This window comes from Typha latifolia, chromosome 2 (genome assembly GCF_019914945.1).
Source record: "Typha latifolia isolate L0001 chromosome 2, TyphaL0001v2, whole genome shotgun sequence".
Classification (NCBI taxonomy): domain Eukaryota; kingdom Viridiplantae; phylum Streptophyta; class Magnoliopsida; order Poales; family Typhaceae; genus Typha; species Typha latifolia.
In genome coordinates this window covers 14,301,947-14,321,374 of record NC_133087.1, presented here as the reverse complement: position 1 = coordinate 14,321,374, position 19,428 = coordinate 14,301,947, and the positions used below count along the sequence as shown (strand labels likewise).

The following is a 19,428-nucleotide window of genomic DNA, read 5'->3' as shown; positions in this document are numbered from 1 at the left end:
AGAGTAACAAAGGCGATGTAAGATGAGGCGAATAGAGAAAGTGGAGAGAATAAAAAATTTTGGGTCACATTAACTATGACTTAACCTACTATTCGATTTGATTCGGATTGAATTTGAATAAAATATTTTGGGTCTCGTATAGGATTCAGATACGGATAAGATTTTTAAGAAAAACTCAAATGCAAATTCAGATATAGGTAAAAAAAATTCAAATATGAATACGAGTGGAATATAATTTTTCGAATATAGATATAAATATCGGATATCTATTTAACTTTATATTTTTTGATTAACTTACCATTTTTAGTTTACTTATTCAAATAGTAAATATTAATATTATTACTAATAATATATTTTATATTATTTTTAGAGACTAATTTTAATAAATTTATATGTATTTGACATGTAAATTTTTTTTAAAACTCTTAATATTTTATATAAATTGTCTCCGAATAATAAATTTTATAATTTATTTAAAATTAAAATTAAAATCTGATTTTCTATCGAAAGATTATTTGATCCATTTTCTGATCCTTCCCATATCCGTATCTAAATAAGTATTCAAACCCAAAATATAAATCGGAATATGATATCCATATCCCATCAGTTTTCACCGCTGATAAAAAAGAAGTAATATCTGAAATATTGTTACCCGCACCTTTTTCTCTACTTTTCTCTAAACGATAAGAGCTCGCGACAAAATTCAACCACTCCAACGGTCCAACCTCAAGCCCGAGCTTTGCCGTTCGAACACCATGGCTCCTCTCCCTCCTTTCTCCTTCTCCTTCTCCTTCTCCATCCTAATCCTACTCCTACTTTCCAACATCACCATCCATGGATTCGAGTTCGAGGAGGCAACCATCGAGAACATCCACCAAGCCTTCAACAACAACACCCTCACCTCCAAGCAACTCGTGCAGTACTACTTGGACCGGATCAACAGCCTCAACCCCTTGCTCCGCGCCGTCATCGAGGTGAATCCCGCCGCGTTGGGCCGGGCGAGCCGGGCCGACTCGGAGAGACGTACCGGTGGCGGGCGAGGCGAGTTCAGAGGAGGGCTCCTCCATGGGATCCCGGTTCTCGTGAAGGACAACATCGCGACCCGGGACCAGCTCAACACGACCGCCGGCTCTCTGGCCTTGCTCGGCTCGGCCGCCGCACGTGACGCAGGCGTGGTCCGGAGGCTGCGGAGGGCGGGGGCAGTGGTGCTGGGCAAGGCCAGCCTCAGCGAGTGGGCCCACTTCCGGGATTTCGCGATCCCCAGCGGATGGTGCGGGCGAAGCGGGCAGGGACGGGTAGGTTTTCTGCGCTTTACAGCCGATCTTTTGGCATAATTTGACTGGATCCATGCGTAAGCCTTTTAATTTTCCATTGATGCAAAGAACCCCTACGTGTTGTCGGCGGGCCCATGTGGGTCGAGTAGCGGCTCCGCCATTGCCGCGGCGGCGAACATGGCGGCGGTGACCGTCGGGACGGAGACCGATGGGTCTATCATCTGCCCCTCCGCCGCGAATTCCGTGGTGGGGATTAAACCCACGGTGGGGCTCACCAGCCGTGCTGGGGTCATCCCTGTCTCTCCAAGGCAGGACACAATTGGGTAAGTTCAAAATTAGTATCTTGATTTTGATCACTAATAGTTTGATGTATTTCAAACTTAAGCACTTAATTTCTATGTTGTACACTAGATTGCAAATGTTAAACTTTTCAACAATTTAAGCTGAAATCAGTATGATTCATCGACGCTAATATTTTTCGCCATAAACAAGTTAGTAAGTGACTAAACTATTTTTACACATCCTCAGATCACATTGAATTTGTGTGGGGTTGTTAATCTTTTCATATCTCCCATTAATAGCTGACTAACTGTTGTAACTTGGTGTTTAATACAGAAGGGTTAAGTGCTTAATTTTGAAACACAAAAAGTAAATTGAAATTGGGCTAAAACCTAGGGAGATTAAACTGTAATTTACTTATTTTCGGATGAGCTACTTTGGTGATGATTACTGATGAAGCATGTATCATGTATGTGATCCAGTCCCATTTGTCGAACAGTTTCTGATGCTGTCCATGTTTTGGATGCTATTGTTGGGTATGACCCACAAGATGCAGAAGCAACTTTGGCAGCATCAAAATATATTCCTCAGGGAGGCTACAAGCAATTCTTGAACATAGAAGGCTTAAAGGGCAAGAGACTAGGAATCCTGAAGGGATTCTTTGAAAACCAGAGGAATTCTGTGCAGTATAAAGTTTTTGAGAAGCATTTCAGCACAATGAGGTATTAGTTTATACTCAGCATGCATAAGCAAACAAATATCAGATTGCAATTTTTATTCAAATGTCATGGCATCAAAATTTCCTGCATTTTGGTGAAACATGTGGAAGGGAAAGGGGTGCTGTCTTGATTGAAAATCTCGAGATTGCCAATGTGAGTATCATCCTTGATGCAATGCAAAGTGGTGAACTAGTTGCGCTGTTAGCTGAGTTTAAGCTATCATTGGGTATCTACCTAGAACAATTGCCCTCCTCTCCTGTTAGGTCTCTTGCTGATGTAATAGCCTTCAACAAGAAACACAAAATCAAGGTATGAGTGTTTTTCTTTTCTTTTTGTTTTCAAGTTTTTGAGTGCAGTCTTCTAAAATCCGTATGTTTTATAACTTTCAAAACTTTAGTTTTTGCATGGATAAACTTGGTGTTACTTTTTGGCAAGTATAAGTTAAAATCTTCAGTAATTAATAGACAAAAAGATAAAGATGCCCTTATCTGATATCTCTATGCAGAAAAGCATAGAAATATTTGTACTTTTGGCACTACAAAATTAATAAACTTTAAAGGATCTTTAAGGGTTTTTCATGCACAATCCAATTGTTTTGAGGGGTATGTGTGCGCATATCTACTTCAGAGGAATAGGCAGACAGGTTAGAGTTTTTTTTCCAGTGACATCCAAAAAGATCACAGATTGTTGGCATTTGATCAAGTTTTGGTAATAGTAGTGTCCAAATGCAGGAAAAGCTGAAAGAATTTGGGCAAACAATCTTCCTGATGGCTCAAAACACTAGTGGGATTGGGGTTGCTGAGAGAAGTGCAATCTCCAGAATGGCTCAGCTCTCCATGGAAGGGATAGAGAGGTTGATGACCAAGAATAAATTGGATGCCATAATAGTGACACCTGATTCAACTGCTACCAGTATTCTTGCAATTGGTGGATACCCAGGAATCAGTGTTCCAGCAGGGTATGACCAATATGGAGTTCCCTTTGGCATCTGCTTTGGTGGTTTAAAGGGCTCAGAACCGAAGTTAATTGAGATTTCTTATGCTTTCGAACAAGCTACATTAGTTCGAGAACCCCCCTTATTCAAAACACTGTAATAATACTAAGACAATTAATAAGAACTTTAATATTGTTTATTTCTCATGTAATTTTTAGGCAATATATTACACACTGTAAAAATGACTAATAATGGCGGTTACCGCTTCATTTTTAAAGTTAAAATAGTTTAATTATTTCCTTCTCTCTCAGGGTCTGTTTGAGTAAATTAGGGGAAAAAAAACTCAGGAATTTCAACACGTAGTAATTGAAAGTGTAACTATGTGATTTTTTTTCCCTTTGGATTGATTTACTCTATCATGTTTGAATAGTTTAAGAAATTTTGCAGGGAAAATAGAAAAAAAAAGAGAGAGATGGGACTAAGACGACGAGAAGGTGATGGTAGTAGTTGAGGTTATATGATGGTGAAAAAAGGAGAAGAGGAGGAGGTGGTGGTGGTGGTGGCGGAGTTTGGACTGAGGAATTTGAGGAGAGAAGAGAGTGGTGATAGGATATGGAGAGGGAGAGATGAGAATGGAGTGAGAGTGGAAAAAAATTCAGTGAGAATTTTCACAAGAGAAAATTTTCCTATCGTCTAAATTTTCTTAAGAAAAGTCAAATTCCCACATAATACTATGAGAATTGGGCTATCCAAGCTGACTCTTAGAAATAGAGAGCACAAGAAAGGAAAATAAAATGATAGTTTTCTGAAAGTCCACCAATTTATAGGAGGATTTAGACAACAAAAGCAGAGTGGGAGGTAAATTTATCAGCTTCATGTGTTTGGTTGATAAAACGCCGAGTGAAGAAAGGTATCAAAGTTTATGTTAAGATCGCCTTTTGATTTAACAGTGCTTAGTAAAATTAACTCGTTGAAAATAGATAATTATGATAATTAATGATGACATTTAGCTGTAGCCTGTAGTAAAGATGAGAAGTGCAATTCTCGTCCTATTAAAAAATAGAAGTAAATGAACTAAAATTAAAAAAAAAAATGGTAGTTTTGGGGAAGGGGATCATAAATTAATACACGCACATAGACTTCATTATTTACATATTTCCATCCCAATTAATTACCTGCCTTTCTCTGCTCTATATATACATATATAGATCATCCCACAAACCAAAACCCAAAGAAATAATAATAGAGTTAGAAATGATGGCAAACAAGGGTGGCAATAGTATCGGGACTATGATATTGCAAATGCAAACATGATCTGTTTATTAAAAAGAGTTATACAAGTTATTATAAATTGATTATCAAGTGATACAAATTATTAAAATTTATATAAATTATTTGGATTATAAACATATTTTTGTGGGTTATAGATATTTTTTTTTGAATTATAAATATGTTAATCAGTTTATAAATAAATTATCGTGTTATAAACGAGTTGATAGATCGGATTATAAATGAGTTAAACATATGAGATAATAAATACAAACATAATTCATTTAATAATTAAGAATTATTCGTGTATGACTTAAATCTGATTAAATTAAATTCAAATTTTTTTAAAAGTTAGATTATCGTATCAGGTTATCAGGTTAGATTAATTAAATCTGATTAAATTAAATTCAATTTTTTTTAAAAGTTAGATTATCGTATCGGGTTATCATTAATTAAATCTGATTAAATTAAATTCAAATTTTTTTAAAAGTTAAATTATTGTATCGGGTTATCGGGTCAGATTAATTTTTACGGCTCATTATCTAAAAAAAACACATAAAGATGTGAAAATATGAATAACATAAAATGTGTATATATATATATATATATATATATATATATATATATATATATATATATATATATATATATATCAAAGAGAGTGTGATTAATCATCAAATCAAATCAACCCAACCGTATCATCCATATCTATGCTCACGAACCGATCCAAACCCGACCCATTTCCCTCCCCTCCCCCCCCAAATCCCAGGTGTCGGCCTCCGTCGCCGACCCAATCCAAGAGAGATGAAACCCAACGGAAGAATAAGAAGAAGAAATCTCCCAACGACATGAACTACCGCCCTCTTCCTCTCTCCGTCCTCTTCCTCTCTCTCTTCTTCCCCTCTTCCACCGCCCTCGTCCACCTCAAATCCAAGCCCTTCTCCTTCACCTTCCTCGACGCCCCCGCCCGATTCAGTAATTCGCCATTTCGCTTCTACTCTGTTGCGATTTCAAATTGTTTCTTTTCTATCAATTTCTTTATCTTCTGTTTGATTCCAGCCGCTCCGATCGATGCTTCGGGGATTTGCGGGTCTCTGCACGTCGCCGATCCGGTTGATGCTTGCTCTCCGCTGAGGAATAATGGGAGCCGTGGCGGGGGAGGCGGCGGCGCAAGGTTTGTGCTGATCGCGAGGGGGGTTTGTAGCTTCGAGGAGAAGATTAGGGCTGCACAGGACGGTGGATTCGATGCGACGATTATTAATGATGATCAGGAGAAGAGCAGCTTGTACTCCAGTGAGTAGAGGATTTCATTTTGCTTCGTTTAATTAACGGAAAATTGATTTTTTTTTTTAAAAATGAAAATGTTCATGATGATAGCTCTGATTCTTCTTTTAGTCTAGCCTTGAATCAATGAGATTGGAGGTGACTACTTCTCCATCTCCCCAGTTAGGTTTGGTTTTATGGTTTTGAAAGAGAACAAAATTGGAGCTTGTGACATAGTAAGGGCTAGTGTGTTGCGTAAATGCTATCTTGTTTATTCTTGCATCTTAATTACCAATACTCGTCCAAGGTTTTGGATATTTTGTTAAGTGTACTATTTTCGTTGATGAATGTGCGGCCATACATGTGTTTTTACCTGATTATAACAAGGAACAACCAGATAAATAAAGAAAATGATGTATATTGCAAGACATTGTTGTCGTATGAGACTAGGAATAAGCATTCTTTGATTTCTTTGATCTCTGTGACCCATGTCCATGGTTATGCTTTGTAGCAAGTACTAGTATTTTTTAAGATGAGTGGAAAAGGTAGCTGCAACCTGCATGTTGATGCAATGCTTCTTCTAGGTCAGTTTGGACCACTAAGCCTACTTAGAGAATAACTGAGTAAGATTATAATTCTAGGAGTCATGATGGTATAGATGATTCAGATATTTTGTGCAATGCTAGGAAACTTCTTGATACATTGAAGTCTTGGAACAACCTTTTGTACCCTTCTATTCCTCACTTGTTCAGCTGCTCATCTTCCCTTCTTTGCTTGTCATACTTCTAAAGTTGAATTAAATTGTTCATCTTGTTATATTGTTGACTGTTGACTATGAAACTTTCAGATTATCTTCCTCTTTCAGTAATATCCAGAGGCCACAGTAAATTATGAGCCTTGCGCATAATCTTTCTATTTCAGTTTGTGAGGTGATCATTTCTTGAGGCCATCCTAAGATATTTTATGATCCTTCCATTTATTCAATAAAAGTATCTTATATTGCTATATAAATAGTAAGGTTTAGAATTTAAAGGAAAGTCGATGTTACTTCTCCTTCTGCATGAGCTAAAGTAGTAAGACTTCATCAAAGACAACTGACTAATGTTAAAGTTTATGTGATCACTTATCTGTCTTTGTTTTATACAAGTTCTCGGATAGTATTCTTTGTTAAATGTGCATATGTGTGTTGAGGAATTTTTTGGGATTAAACTAAACTGCTCATCTGTTGAGAGATGGTGCTCTCTTAGTTGGTAGTGCAATAAAAAATAATTTCTTCTATCTTCGTTGCATAAGGTTGTAGTTTCTATATTTTTTCATATCATAGGACTGCTTAGCTGGTTTCGGTTTTCGTCTTTCCTTACCATCACCAAATTTGTTTCTTTTCTTAGTGATTGGGAACTCTGCGGGCATAAACATACATGCAGTGTTTGTTTCAAAGATGGCAGGAGAGACTTTGAAGAAGTTTGCTCGAGGTGAAGATGGGGAATGCTGTATAGACTCTTCAATTGATGAGACTGCTGGAACGGTGTTGGTAATTTCTTTTGTTTCTCTTGTTGTCATCATATCAGTTCTTGCAACTTTTCTATTTGCTCGAAATTGTCGGCTTCTCCGAAATGGAGTCCACAACCGGCCACCTAGTATGAAGAGACATGCAGTGGAAATACTTCCTAGCTTCACTTTCAAAACTGCCTGCTTAATTGGCAAGAGAATATCAGAGACCTGTGCTATCTGTCTCGAAGACTACAAAGATGGGGAAATGCTTAGAGTTCTGCCCTGTCTACATGGTAAGATGCACTCTTTGAGTTATCACTTTTAAAAGTTTCCTGAATGCATAAATGAGAACTTTGCCTTAAATAACTGATGGATTTTTGTTGAGACAGATGGTGAGGGCCTAGTATGTTAAGTTAAACCTGGCAGCCTCCTAATAAAATTTTAAAGTCCTTGGTCATTTTACAATGCTCAAGAATTCTCATATATGGTTATTCAATAGAAATCGTGAAGTATGCAGTTGTGAGATTAGCAATTTAAACTTTTGCAGTTTGCATAAATATTCTGGTGCTTTAAAACATCGTTTACTGACACTTGCACATGAGTCATATCTCGTAATGGAAAAAGAGGAAGTGATATATAGGGCTTATCAAAAGTCATGGAGCTATATGTAGATGCAGCTAGAGTGTAACCAGATCCAAATTATTCTTTATCGAATCCACTCCTAATCCGACTAACTCGGAGTTGAATCTCAATTTTTCGATCCATATAATAGATGGGTCGGATCCGGTTTGAATAGTTTCGGATCCGATTAGATCCGCATTTGGAACAGATCCTGACTAAGTATTAATCGGAGCTCCGATTAATATATAGTTTTTTTTAAGGCCATAGACAATGGTTATGTAGTCCAATTTTTAAAATATATAAATAGAGTCTTGGATTACTCTAACTTTTATAAAGTATGAATAATCTCGAGTCTCAAAAAATAATGTTTCGATCTATTATTATGTTTGCTTAATATGTTAAGCTTGTATCATTTTTTGTGAGATGATTAAAATATTATGTTCTAATTTTTAACTATTAAACTATCATAATTGAATGCCGAAAGTTGCTTTATAATAAGATTATTATATTTCTTATTTTATAGTATACTAGTTATTTGTGAGGAATTTGAATCCACTATGTTATCCACTTGAATTTGAATTTGATTCAAGTCCAAAGTAATCCGATAATAAATAGATCAGATATGGATATTATAATAACATATCCATTTAAAACCCAATTTGGTTACATCCCCTAGATGCAACCATACTATTGAAGGTTTTTTTTTTTCAATCTATTGGGTTGGAGTCCTGGATTCCCAGCTACTGTTTCTTCTATTTCATGCAAATAGAAGAAAATGTGAAAAGAGAGTAAACTTTGAGCTTTGGGCTAAAAGGCCTAAAGCACAGATGACAAGTGAGATACTTGCATCTTCTTCATGTACAAATATCTCCGAAGAGATGAATAAAGTCTCTTTTGACTTGTGTGCATTACTGGAAATCCATAGATTCTGTATTTGATTGGTCAGCTAGCTTGACTAGCCTATTTATTTAATATTTTAAATTTTAAATGGAAAAAGTGTCTTTTTCCCATTTCTTTTTGCTATGACAATTTCTTTTGCAGAATTTCATTCAATATGTGTTGACTCATGGCTGACAAAATGGGGCACATTCTGCCCAGTATGCAAGCAAGAAGTAAACTCAGGAGACTAAGCTATCTTCCTAAGCATGCCAGAATTTTCATCGAGCTTGGTGAAAACATATACTACTGGCGATCATCTCTCATATGCAGAAAGATTTTTCTATGGCTTCTCAGAGCTGCTTCCTTCCCTATCAATCTTATTCCTTTCAAGACATGGCACTTGCAGAAGCAAAGCACAGTACGCAAGACATGGATAAAATGGAAAGGAGTTGATTATCCCCTTCTCAGAAAGCAGTTAAGCTGCCAGACTACCTTCTTCACAGCATTAAGAATTATCGTGTGATGTGATGTCTGTCTCATGAAAATAGCTTCCCTTATGCTTCTCGTATTGAAGCATCTATAGAATGTGGAGAGAATATATTAATTTGATTATATAGATCTGAAAAGTTGCACCGCATCTGCACGTCTGCCTTTGTTCTTAAATATGTTTTTATTTTGACAATGAGATACCTTTCTTGTATAGTTCTGTTGATGTAGTCCTCTTCATCCACCATTCTTTCCATTTCCTGCTTCATTGTATCACTTTCGCTATGAAGTTCCTGTTGATCTTATTGATGAATTCTAGATAACCCCATGCACCTCCTTCATTCCCTGCAAAAGCATAAGAGAGGTCACAAAGCAAAAGGTGACAAGTAGCTTCTTTTTTCTAGCTATTTCCTGTCTCAATTCCATTTCTTTGCTAGGATATGTAGATCTTTCTAAATTTTCTTTTCCCTCTAACTGAGAGTTTTAATGTTGATCATTGTTTTAAGATGCATGTGCTATTAAATTATTGGACTGATGCAATGCATTGGCGTTATGTCGGCAAGACTAGCAGCTAAGCCAAAATGGCAGCTTGCAAACCTCTAATAAAAGGATAAGAGAGGTTGCTCTCAAAATCTTAGCACTAAGGATCACCACAAACTAAGCATCCTTTAATATAAAATATTTTGGGCACTTCAATAATGTGTCACCCAGTCACAGTCTCATGTCACTATTCTTGCTTTGTAGATATATAAACCGTACTATATTCCATTTAATGTTTCCTGGGGCCAACTAAGATAACTAATTATTCTATTTATACGCTGCCTTGGCTTTTGCTGCAATTAACCAAAGATATGCACTTGATGGTGATCCAAGATTTTTTTCTTCCACAATCAGCTTAATTATTTTCTTAATCATAGCTATATAGTAAAAAAAATGCATAAAAAATTTAGGTGCGTTGACTAATTCTATGACGTTTTTAGAGGGTAGTAACTTTTTTCTTAAATATTTTTTAAAAGATTTAATTGCTAAACATTTTGATACTATATAGTTGCGCTATTCTAATTTAACGTCGGCAATACTGGAGCCTTATTCAAGAATATGTCGTTATCTATCACTTATTTAAATTTTCTTTGTCTCATATTTCTGTCACTGTGTATAAATTTCTTATTCTTATTTAGGAGTGAAGTGAAACGTGGATAGAGAATAAGATAACGCTAGAAGTGAATTACATCATATTGCAAACCTAACTATGAATTATTTATTACCTTTTATGTTACGTTATGATACAACCATTATAAACAAAATTTTACCGTTATGATATTTAATCCGAAGTTTTCTCTTATTCTGATTGACGAGTGGGGTGGTGCGACCGTTAGGTTCTTTGAGAAAATGAAACGCCTTGTGAGTTATGACCACAAATTTAATATAATCCAAGCATAGATAACGCAAACGGATAAGATCAGGCCTTTTTCTCTTGACCCCCCACAACTTATTCGCTACTTTATTACCACCTCCTATTTACTGCCGATTTGAATCCAGAAGCAGCGGTGGTTATCCGGGGAGCGAATAAATTAATAGCAGAAGTTGAATAACCCAAGCAGTGAGCGTTTGCAAATTGGAAGGGTTGCTATCACCATTCCCCAACAACCAAACCCCACATCCAATGCGAGCGTTGCCGACAAGCCCAGCTCAATGGGCACTCGCCACCCCATCCACCTATCTTTATTGATCATTACGCTTCTTTCCTTCGCGGGAATAGCCCAAGATCCAATCTTGAGAAAGCTGCGGATTTCGACGCCATTGATAGAAACTTAGATCTTTTTGGGCGCCCGCTTTCCTTTTCTCCAATTGATTCTTCTTTTGGGCCTCCTCTGTCTAAATAAATTTGGGAAAGGGGAATTTTTTTTTCTTCCAGTTTTGTTTCTTCTTCTCTTGTTGGGTCTCTTGGATTGAGGGCAGAGAGAGATGGGTTTTCTGAGTTCTGTGTTGGGTTTCTTTGGATTTGGGTTTGGCGTCACGGCGGGGATTGTTATTGGGTATTATCTCTTCATCTATTACCAGCCAACTGATGTTAAGGTACTACTGCTTCAATTTTTCTTGGAAAGTTTCAAAAAATTTCCCCTTGTTAATTTTCTCATTCGATTTCTTTAATTTCTGCTCTGTAGATGGATAGTGTGACTAATAGTGCATCGTATTATTGCAATCTGTGAAAGATTGACTGAGTTCTCATCTATTAACAACATCAACTGATATATAAAAAACGAACTTTAGTAAGAAAATTAACCATCATGAACTATTCTTTGTGCATTTAGAAGATAAAAAGGCTTTGGTTGGTAAAGTTCATTAAATTGCATCAGTATTAGTTTTACTACTTAGAGGGATGTGCCATTGTGGAGTGTCTCCGAAACATTGAAAGAGTATCTCTGGAAATGGGTTAAGATTGCATAGATATTGCTTTCTCCAATCCTTGAATTGTTGAGGGCCTGGGTATTCCAGATATCTTCTGTTTGCCATAAAATTTCGTTGATTCTTTTAGTGAACATTTAGTTAGAGTTGTTCATTATTATATCTTTTTACATCCAGTCACCGGGTAAGGCCTCAGGAATGCTTTAAATCTGCTTGATTCTGACTGGATCATTGATACCCTTTTGAGGAAGTCTTTAAGCACTTGTTAAATTATTCCAATTGACTGCTCATTTAGTAATAGGTAATAATGAATAAGGAAATATATCTGTTTTCGAGCAAAATAGATGTCATCTGTTTGTCTACAAAGCTTCAATCTGTATCTGTAATTGAGTAAACAAAAATAGTAATTAATGTAATCAGAATGGATCGAAAAAGATGGAGAATATCCAACTATTAGAGCAAATTATTTGTTTCTATATATACTAGGTATTTAGGTTTGCAAAGCCAGCATAAGTAAAAATATGCTGATCTTAAGTTAAAAAAAGGGTTAATGACACTTAGCTTTTCTGTATTATCATCGTTTTTCACATACATCCTCTAAATTTTTATATTATCTACATAAAATTCTTGAACTAGAAGAAATATCTACACAGACTCCTCAATTAAGAAAAAGAAAAACTATATGGACTCTCTGAGCTAAGAACTTTCTTGGATCGGGGAGTTTATATGGTAAAAAAAGGTTTATGAAATATATATAGAAAACAGTGATAGTTTAGGAGAGCTGGGTATAATTAACTCTTAAAGCCTCATTCACATATGGAATAAGGTTGAAATAGGAATAACAATTCTTACTTGTTATTACCAAAATGAGGAATTTATTATAGGAATAGGTTCACTAATATTCTAGAATAATGATATAATAATTACCTTTCATATGATATAAAGTAAAAGATAAGATGGAAAAAATATTTTATTTTTTTATCTAATTACGATAATACTCTTGATTTGATATAATGTATATTGATGAGACAAATACCAGAGGTAAATTAGAGCATCTCCAACCGGGCTCCAAAACTCTAAATTTGGAGCCCAGTGGAGCTCCAATCGGACTTCAAATGGGGCTCTAAATTTGGAGCCAGCTACAATGGAGCTCCAAATTTAGAGCCTCATCTAAAAATTTGGAGCCCAGCTCCAGTACTATTTAACTCTTAAAAATTCCAATTTTGCCCTACAAAAGCTCAATCCAAAAATTTAAATTTCGTCTATATCTTTTATTAAATAATCTAATTAGTTAAACTGAATATATAATTAGTTTTGCTAATCAATTTTAAGAACAAATAGTACTATTGGAAAGATCTCATTGAGATCTTTAAAATGAGTATAATATTAAATTATTTAAGTTATTTTAAATTTTTTAATTTTATTTTGTGTAATATAATTTCGATACGTTTAATTAAAAAAAATAATTTAAAATTATTTTTGAAACTACTAAACATTAGTCTTATTATAAAGATATCGATGAGAGTTTTCTAACCATATATTTTTTACTAAAAAGTAATAACATTAACAGGACTTATTAAGTAATTTAAAATATAATATATAATTATATATATTATATTAATTAAATAATAAATATAGAGTCTGATTTATTGGAGTGTACTGGCTCTTGACTCTATATTTCGAGCCTTTGGGCTCCAAATAAAGAGCCCTCCATTAGAGATTTGTATTTAGTAATTGATTAGTGTGTGGTATAAAATATAATTTTGATGGATAATATTTATATTCTTGAATAATGCTATTATAATGTTTAGCTGTTATTTTGATAAATGGTGGTATTCTAAATTTAAAAAAGTTATTCTTAAAATGAAAGGGTTCTAAAAAAATACGTACATTTTAGTAAGAGACAAACATCTCTCTTTGTCGACAATTTGGTATTCTTTCTTGATCCAGTGGTTGTGTTACCTGTAGAACAGGAAACATACACAATTATGTGAATACAAGGACAAGAAAGTCAATCTTGAAACAGTATAAGGAAAAGTAAAGAACTCCAGTAGCATCTGTGTTGGTGCTCTCAATCTATCTGTCTGATTGCCTAAGCTATGAATTATTTCTTTCTTTTCCCAAAACAAACATACTTGAACTTGTCCCAATCCCAGACCTACAAAGGCAACATGTGAACTTTCATGATTTAGAATACAGAATTATTAACTTTGTCCCCACCAAGCACATCCTTTTTAAATTATTGCATGATTTTACATCTTCAGAGAGAAGCCTAAATGAGAAATGATTACGCATTGCCATGGTTATGGACTTCATGTTAGTTGAGCGAGTAAACATTTTGCGCACCTAGAATACAGTTATTGGGTATTCATCTTACACTAATTATATCTTTCCTATTTCTGAAGGATATTTTGCTTGTGGTTACACATAGGATAATTTTTATGGAACAAATTTTCTGAAAAAGAAATCATGATGCCAGCTGTACCCTTCGCGTGGTTGCATGATTACACCAAAGTTGACCCCTAATGGACAGATTAACCTTATTAATATTCTAATTATTATGAGAAATTATAAGTCTCTGATTTTCTATTTGCAATGTAAATTAGCTATATGAAAGCTTCATTTGTTGGGTCATCTCTTTCACTTAATAATTCTGTACATTAGGTTCTTAAATATTTAGATGCCTTTCTTGCCACATTGATTACAAGCTATTCTTATTATTTTATTGATGATTTGATCAGGATCCCAAAGTTAGGCCACTTGTCGAACTAGATGTGAAATCCTTGGAGCGCATGCTTCCTGAAATTCCTCACTGGGTGAAAAATCCAGACTTTGATAGAGTGCGTAGATGCAGTAACTCTGTAGAATTAAAGCAATTTCTTATTGTTATAGTCCATTCAAGTTTACAGTCAACATTAATTATTTACTCTCTTTCTCTCTTGTGTTGAAGATTGATTGGCTAAACAAGTTTATCGAACTCATGTGGCCTTATCTTGATAAGGTTTGTATGACATTTATTTTATTATTAAGTTCTCAGTTATGTAAAGCTTCAAGTGATTATTCACTACTTGCAACAATATCCCATTTTGCAGGCAATATGCAAAACTGCAAAAGAAATTGCTAAACCAATTATTGCTGAGAATACTGCAAAATACAAAATTGAATCAGTGGAATTTGAAACATTGACCTTAGGTTCTCTACCACCAACTTTTCAAGGTTAGTTTTTTCTTGGTTACGGTTCCAATTTTGGTTATTCCTTGCAGTTATATGCAGGTTTGCACTTTCTATATTGAAGATCTATCTATTGCCCATAGTTAATGCAGATGACATAATTCTTTACTTGCTTCTGCCCATAAAGATGTGAAAGCTTGCCTTTAGTCTCCTCTAGTATGATGTCATGATCCTGTAAATCAGAAAATTATTGTTTTGAAATAAGACCTGAATATATTTGCTTTTATTGTTGCTCAACATCTTATAGGATGCATATGATGTGGACAGTCATATGCAGCTTTTGACTGTTATAAATGTTAGATATAATTTTAATTTCAAGGAACTTGTAGAAAACATTTTAATGCATCTTATGATGATTAGGCATGACTTAATGTGTTATTGAAACCTATAGATTAGGTAATAGCTTCATTCTTCTTATGAACTAGAGAGAAATCTTGAGGTCTGAAACTACCTGCTTCATGAGATTCTCAATTGAGTTCTTGCTTATAGAAGGCATGTAATACTTATTCACTTAATTTTGAGACGTTTACCATCTTAAAAGTGCATATTTCACCATTGCGTAACATAAGCATCCATTTATTTATGGAGAGAACGAAAAGTGAATATATGTTTTGCTGCTTCCTCCAAAGGTCCTCTGTCCATAATTCTTTAATATGGATCACTTATCTTCTTTACTGTAAGTCTTACTACTCAGAACATATTATAGTGTCCATATTTATGGTATTGATATCCTAGAAATCTGCTTGTGTGCGCTAAATATCATATCTTTCAAAAACTGGTCCCAAGATTGGATAAAGGAGGTTTTATTGGATCGCTTGTTGGCTATCCTAAAACTTAAAGAAAGATAAAATTTTGTATAGAGCTGCGGTATGCAATTTCGAATAACAAACTCATGGATATTACACTGATTCCTTATATATACAAATAATCTTTTTGGTTTTCTTTCAACTGTTGATGCAAATATTCATGATTGAGCCTTTTGGTACATTTCTGATTTTCCATAATGCTAACTTTTGTTGTCCTTATCCTACCTTGTACAACATAGGGCTGATTTTATTCTGAGACTCCATCCCTTTTACTTAAGAATATGCTCTCATAGTTTACACTTTTGATCATCTTTCCAGGAATGAAGGTTTACATAACAGAGGAGAAAGAGCTTATCATGGAACCATCAATAAAATGGGCTGGAAATCCTAATGTCACAGTTGTAGTAAAGGCATTTGGCTTGAAAGCAACAGCACAGGTTTGTCTTTGTTGTTTCCTATATGGAGCACAAAAGCTAGAGAGCCTCTGAATTGTGGTTTAAATTTAAAACTTCTGTCCATTTATGATTTATAGGTTGTAGATTTGCAAGTCTTTGCTCTACCACGCATTACATTGAAGCCACTGGTTTATAGCTTTCCTTGTTTTGCCACAATCATTGTTTCTCTCATGGAGAAGGTATGTAAGAAATGGAACTCCTTTTTTTTTAAATAAATTTTGGCACACTGACATGCCTATTAGTGATAATGTTCATCTCTGCAGCCACATGTTGACTTTGGACTGAAACTTCTTGGAGCAGATGTCATGTCAATTCCTGGTCTTTACAGATTTGTTCAGGTACTTCCCCTTTTATATACTGTTGTTGCTTCACTACGTCTTGTTCATGTTTTGGTTCCATGCATATGGCCACAAAAACTATAATTTCACTGACCACAAAAACTACAATTCCACTGACCATGAAAACTATAATCCCACTGCATTATATCTGCAATGGGCCAACTTACTAATTTATCAGAGTTAAGATATTCTTCACTTTCTGTTCTCTATCTTTATCGTTTATATTTACCAATATGGAGTCCTCTACAGGAGACTATCAAGACTCAGGTTGCAAATATGTACCTATGGCCTAAAGTCCTACAAGTTCCAATCATGGATCCTACAGAGTAATTCTACACTATGATATTCTATGTTTTGTTTTTTGAAACATCACCTTGGGTCTGAGAATTAATATTTTTATTGATCATTGAACTTCTAGAGGTATGAAGAAATCCATTGGAATACTACATGTTAATGTTCTTCGTGCACTTAAACTGAAGAAGAAAGATTTTATGGGTAAATCAGATCCATATGTGAAATTAAAGCTTACTGATGATAGACTTCCATCAAAGAAGACGACCATAAAGCACAGCAACCTCAATCCTGAATGGGGTGAGGAATTTTCCTTTGCAGTAAAAGATCCAGAATCTCAAGCTTTGGAGCTTCATGTCTATGACTGGGAACAGGCATAGTTTTCCTTCTCACCCTGATTAACTTTATATACACTTGATCGCATACATTTTCACTATGATTAATTTACTAATATTCTACATGCGCAGGTTGGGAAACATGAGCAGATGGGCATGAATGTTATTCCATTAAGAGACCTTACTCCTGACGAGCCAAAATCTTTAACTATTGATTTGCTCAAAAACATGGATTCTAACGATGCTCGGAATGAGAAGTCGCGTGGACAGGTTGTCATACAATTGATATATAAGCCTTTTAAAGAAGGTGATTCTGGGAACGATGTAAGTGATGATTCAAATATAGTTGAAAAGGCTCCTAAAGGTACACCAGAAGGTGGTGGTTTGCTTGTTGTTACTGTTCATGAAGCTCAAGATGTTGAGGGAAAGCATCACACAAATCCATATGTTAGGATCCTTTTCAAAGGCGAGGAGAAGAAAACCAAGGTATTTTAGTAATTAAACATACCTGGCTTCTGACATTAACCCCTGATTTTATATATTTAATGAAATTGGCCTTCACTCTAACTAACTCAGCACATAAAAAAAAATCGTGATCCACGTTGGGATGAAGAGTTTGAGTTTATGTGCGAGGAACCACCTACAAATGATAAGTTGCATGTGGAAGTCCTTAGTAGGCCACCAAGTATTGGAATACACTCCAAGGTATTAAAACTATTCATTTCTTTTACATTGAGGTGTCCTGTTGTTTTAACAGATGGTTTCAGTTTCCTCCTCCCTCCCTCTATATATTGAACAGGCCAGCAGCTTCTTCCAACAATAGGATATATCTTTTCTCTTGTCTTGTAATGTTGACATTAATTTGGAAATTTGGTTTACATTTGTTGTGCTTGCCAAATGTATCTTGTCAAAGAAGCAGTGACCTTGCTGAACAACATTTGTGCAATTTGCATGGTAGTTTCACTAATATACATTAGTCATTTGTAAGATCTGTTAGTTACTAAGTAACATACTATCTTGCTTAGTGATTTCAACATGTCACCTAAAAAATTCTTTCTGCAGGAAACACTTGGTTATGTGGAGATTGGCCTTGCAGATGTTGTAAGCAACAAGAGGATCAACGAGAAGTATAATCTAATTGACTCCAAAAATGGCCGGATTCAAATTGAGTTGCGGTGGAGAAATTCTTAAGACGTCGCCTGTGCAACTCAAGTATCTTCTTCTGTCTGCAAGAAAAGAAAAGAAAACAATTTTCTGTTCTCCAGTTTGTCATGTACTGCATCATATAAAATAGAAATAATTTTAAGATGCATTTCTGTGCATATCCCTTTATTACCATCTATTCTTTACTGCATCTCTCTGAGAATCATGACATGGTTGTGAAAATTGCCCAACTGGTGTTGTAAGTTTAAACAAGATCAGACTATGCTCTCCCTATCTCTATCAGATTCATGTTTGTCAGAGCTTCAAACTAATGGTTGTAGCCTTATAGGTAATTTTCTTGTAGAAACTAAACTATTTAGCTATTAGATAAAGATGTAGCAGCTGAGTTAAGTTCCATTCTGTGCTAGTATTGGTGATTTTGAACAATGGTGGTAGTGTTAACAAATCTATCTTGCTCTTGCCTTACCCTTTTATAGTGCCAATGGCGAATATCTCTTTGCAGGACCATAACTGGATTGGGGTTTGGTTCGGTGCATAGTCGGATGCATCTGCCAATGCAGCATCATACGATCGATCCCTTTGAAGCACGACCGAAGCTGTAACGGCCAGTTGCCCTTTTCAATATATTACTCTGCTTGTGTCAAATGCTGCTCAATTAATATCACTATCCTTGAACAACAAATCCAATTTCATATCTTACATTTTGAAGCTAAGCAATATGTACATATACTCTCATTTTAAGATCATAGGACTTCCATCTGCGTGTCATTTTGATACTTTTCTTATATGTTTAACCAAAATAAGACAAGTTCATAACCTAAAAGCAACTAGAACTTGCTGACTGCTTTCTTAAGACCTATGTTGTGGAATTGGTTTGTTTAATGGAGCCAGAATTGATTTTCTTAATATACAAAGTTTTAAGATGATAATATATATATATATATATATATATTTGTTATTCGAACTTAAGAGCTCTTTCTCTCTGATGCTATGTTAATTTATCAACTCGTCTAAGAGCTGAAGCAATTATAAAATAAATAATTTAATTGAATTTTCCTACATTTTTTACATGTACAGGAAAAAGTACATTATTCCACAGAGTGAATTACCTTTTTTCTTTTGAGAAAAGTAAAAGTTGATAAAAAAAATAAAAACGGTAGTAAATATCACATTTATTCAATTTTCAA

General features: G+C 35.0%; 3 protein-coding genes across 4 annotated transcripts; all 3 read left to right on the top strand.

Annotated features, from left to right (window-relative positions):
- Positions 1 to 655: 655 nt before the first annotated feature.
- On the top strand, positions 656 to 3,405 carry LOC140780872 (probable amidase At4g34880). Its single transcript, XM_073126569.1, has 5 exons — positions 656 to 1,295; positions 1,383 to 1,597; positions 2,036 to 2,275; positions 2,383 to 2,581; positions 3,004 to 3,405. Exons 1-5 carry the CDS (start codon positions 756 to 758, stop codon positions 3,364 to 3,366), a joined length of 1,557 nt encoding a protein of 518 aa, XP_072982670.1. The 5' UTR covers positions 656 to 755; the 3' UTR covers positions 3,367 to 3,405.
- A 1,752-nt stretch (positions 3,406 to 5,157) lies between these two features.
- On the top strand, positions 5,158 to 9,366 carry LOC140782702 (receptor homology region, transmembrane domain- and RING domain-containing protein 1). The gene is made up of 4 exons (XM_073129422.1): positions 5,158 to 5,450; positions 5,535 to 5,768; positions 7,127 to 7,522; positions 8,892 to 9,366. Exons 1-4 carry the CDS (start codon positions 5,186 to 5,188, stop codon positions 8,978 to 8,980), a joined length of 984 nt encoding a protein of 327 aa, XP_072985523.1. The 5' UTR covers positions 5,158 to 5,185; the 3' UTR covers positions 8,981 to 9,366.
- Positions 9,367 to 10,809: 1,443 nt separating this feature from the next.
- Positions 10,810 to 19,017, top strand: LOC140782736 (synaptotagmin-2-like). Of its 2 annotated transcripts, XM_073129469.1 has the most exons (13): positions 10,810 to 11,291; positions 14,363 to 14,461; positions 14,572 to 14,622; positions 14,714 to 14,837; positions 15,977 to 16,095; positions 16,191 to 16,292; positions 16,377 to 16,451; positions 16,701 to 16,777; positions 16,870 to 17,116; positions 17,210 to 17,563; positions 17,654 to 17,782; positions 18,140 to 18,289; positions 18,744 to 19,017. In XM_073129469.1, the coding sequence occupies exons 1-12, from the start codon at positions 11,181 to 11,183 to the stop codon at positions 18,266 to 18,268; spliced, it is 1,617 nt and encodes a 538-aa protein (XP_072985570.1). In that variant the 5' UTR covers positions 10,810 to 11,180; the 3' UTR covers positions 18,269 to 18,289; positions 18,744 to 19,017. The 2 variants fall into 2 exon arrangements, with proteins under 2 accessions (XP_072985570.1, XP_072985569.1); XM_073129468.1 differs by lacking the exon at positions 18,744 to 19,017 and having other exon boundaries at positions 18,140 to 18,637.
- The last annotated feature ends 411 nt before the right edge of the window (positions 19,018 to 19,428 follow it).

What these genes read in the sequence shown, in the direction of transcription:
- LOC140780872 (XM_073126569.1), top strand. Translation starts at nt 756, where the DNA reads ATGGCTCCTCTCCCTCCTTTCTCCTTCTCCTTCTCCTTCTCCATCCTA. An exon ending in GGCGAAGCGGGCAGGGACGG is followed by an intron (nt 1,296 to 1,382) that starts GTAGGTTTTCTG and finishes ATTGATGCAAAG; the next exon opens with AACCCCTACGTGTTGTCGGC. An exon ending in ACAAGAAACACAAAATCAAG is followed by an intron (nt 2,582 to 3,003) that starts GTATGAGTGTTT and finishes GTCCAAATGCAG; the next exon opens with GAAAAGCTGAAAGAATTTGG.
- LOC140782702 (XM_073129422.1), top strand. Translation starts at nt 5,186, where the DNA reads ATGCTCACGAACCGATCCAAACCCGACCCATTTCCCTCCCCTCCCCCC. An exon ending in GAAGAGCAGCTTGTACTCCA is followed by an intron (nt 5,769 to 7,126) that starts GTGAGTAGAGGA and finishes TTCTTTTCTTAG; the next exon opens with TGATTGGGAACTCTGCGGGC. An exon ending in AGTTCTGCCCTGTCTACATG is followed by an intron (nt 7,523 to 8,891) that starts GTAAGATGCACT and finishes TTTCTTTTGCAG; the next exon opens with AATTTCATTCAATATGTGTT.
- LOC140782736 (XM_073129469.1), top strand. Translation starts at nt 11,181, where the DNA reads ATGGGTTTTCTGAGTTCTGTGTTGGGTTTCTTTGGATTTGGGTTTGGC. An exon ending in AAAATCCAGACTTTGATAGA is followed by an intron (nt 14,462 to 14,571) that starts GTGCGTAGATGC and finishes CTTGTGTTGAAG; the next exon opens with ATTGATTGGCTAAACAAGTT. An exon ending in ATGTCTATGACTGGGAACAG is followed by an intron (nt 17,117 to 17,209) that starts GCATAGTTTTCC and finishes CTACATGCGCAG; the next exon opens with GTTGGGAAACATGAGCAGAT.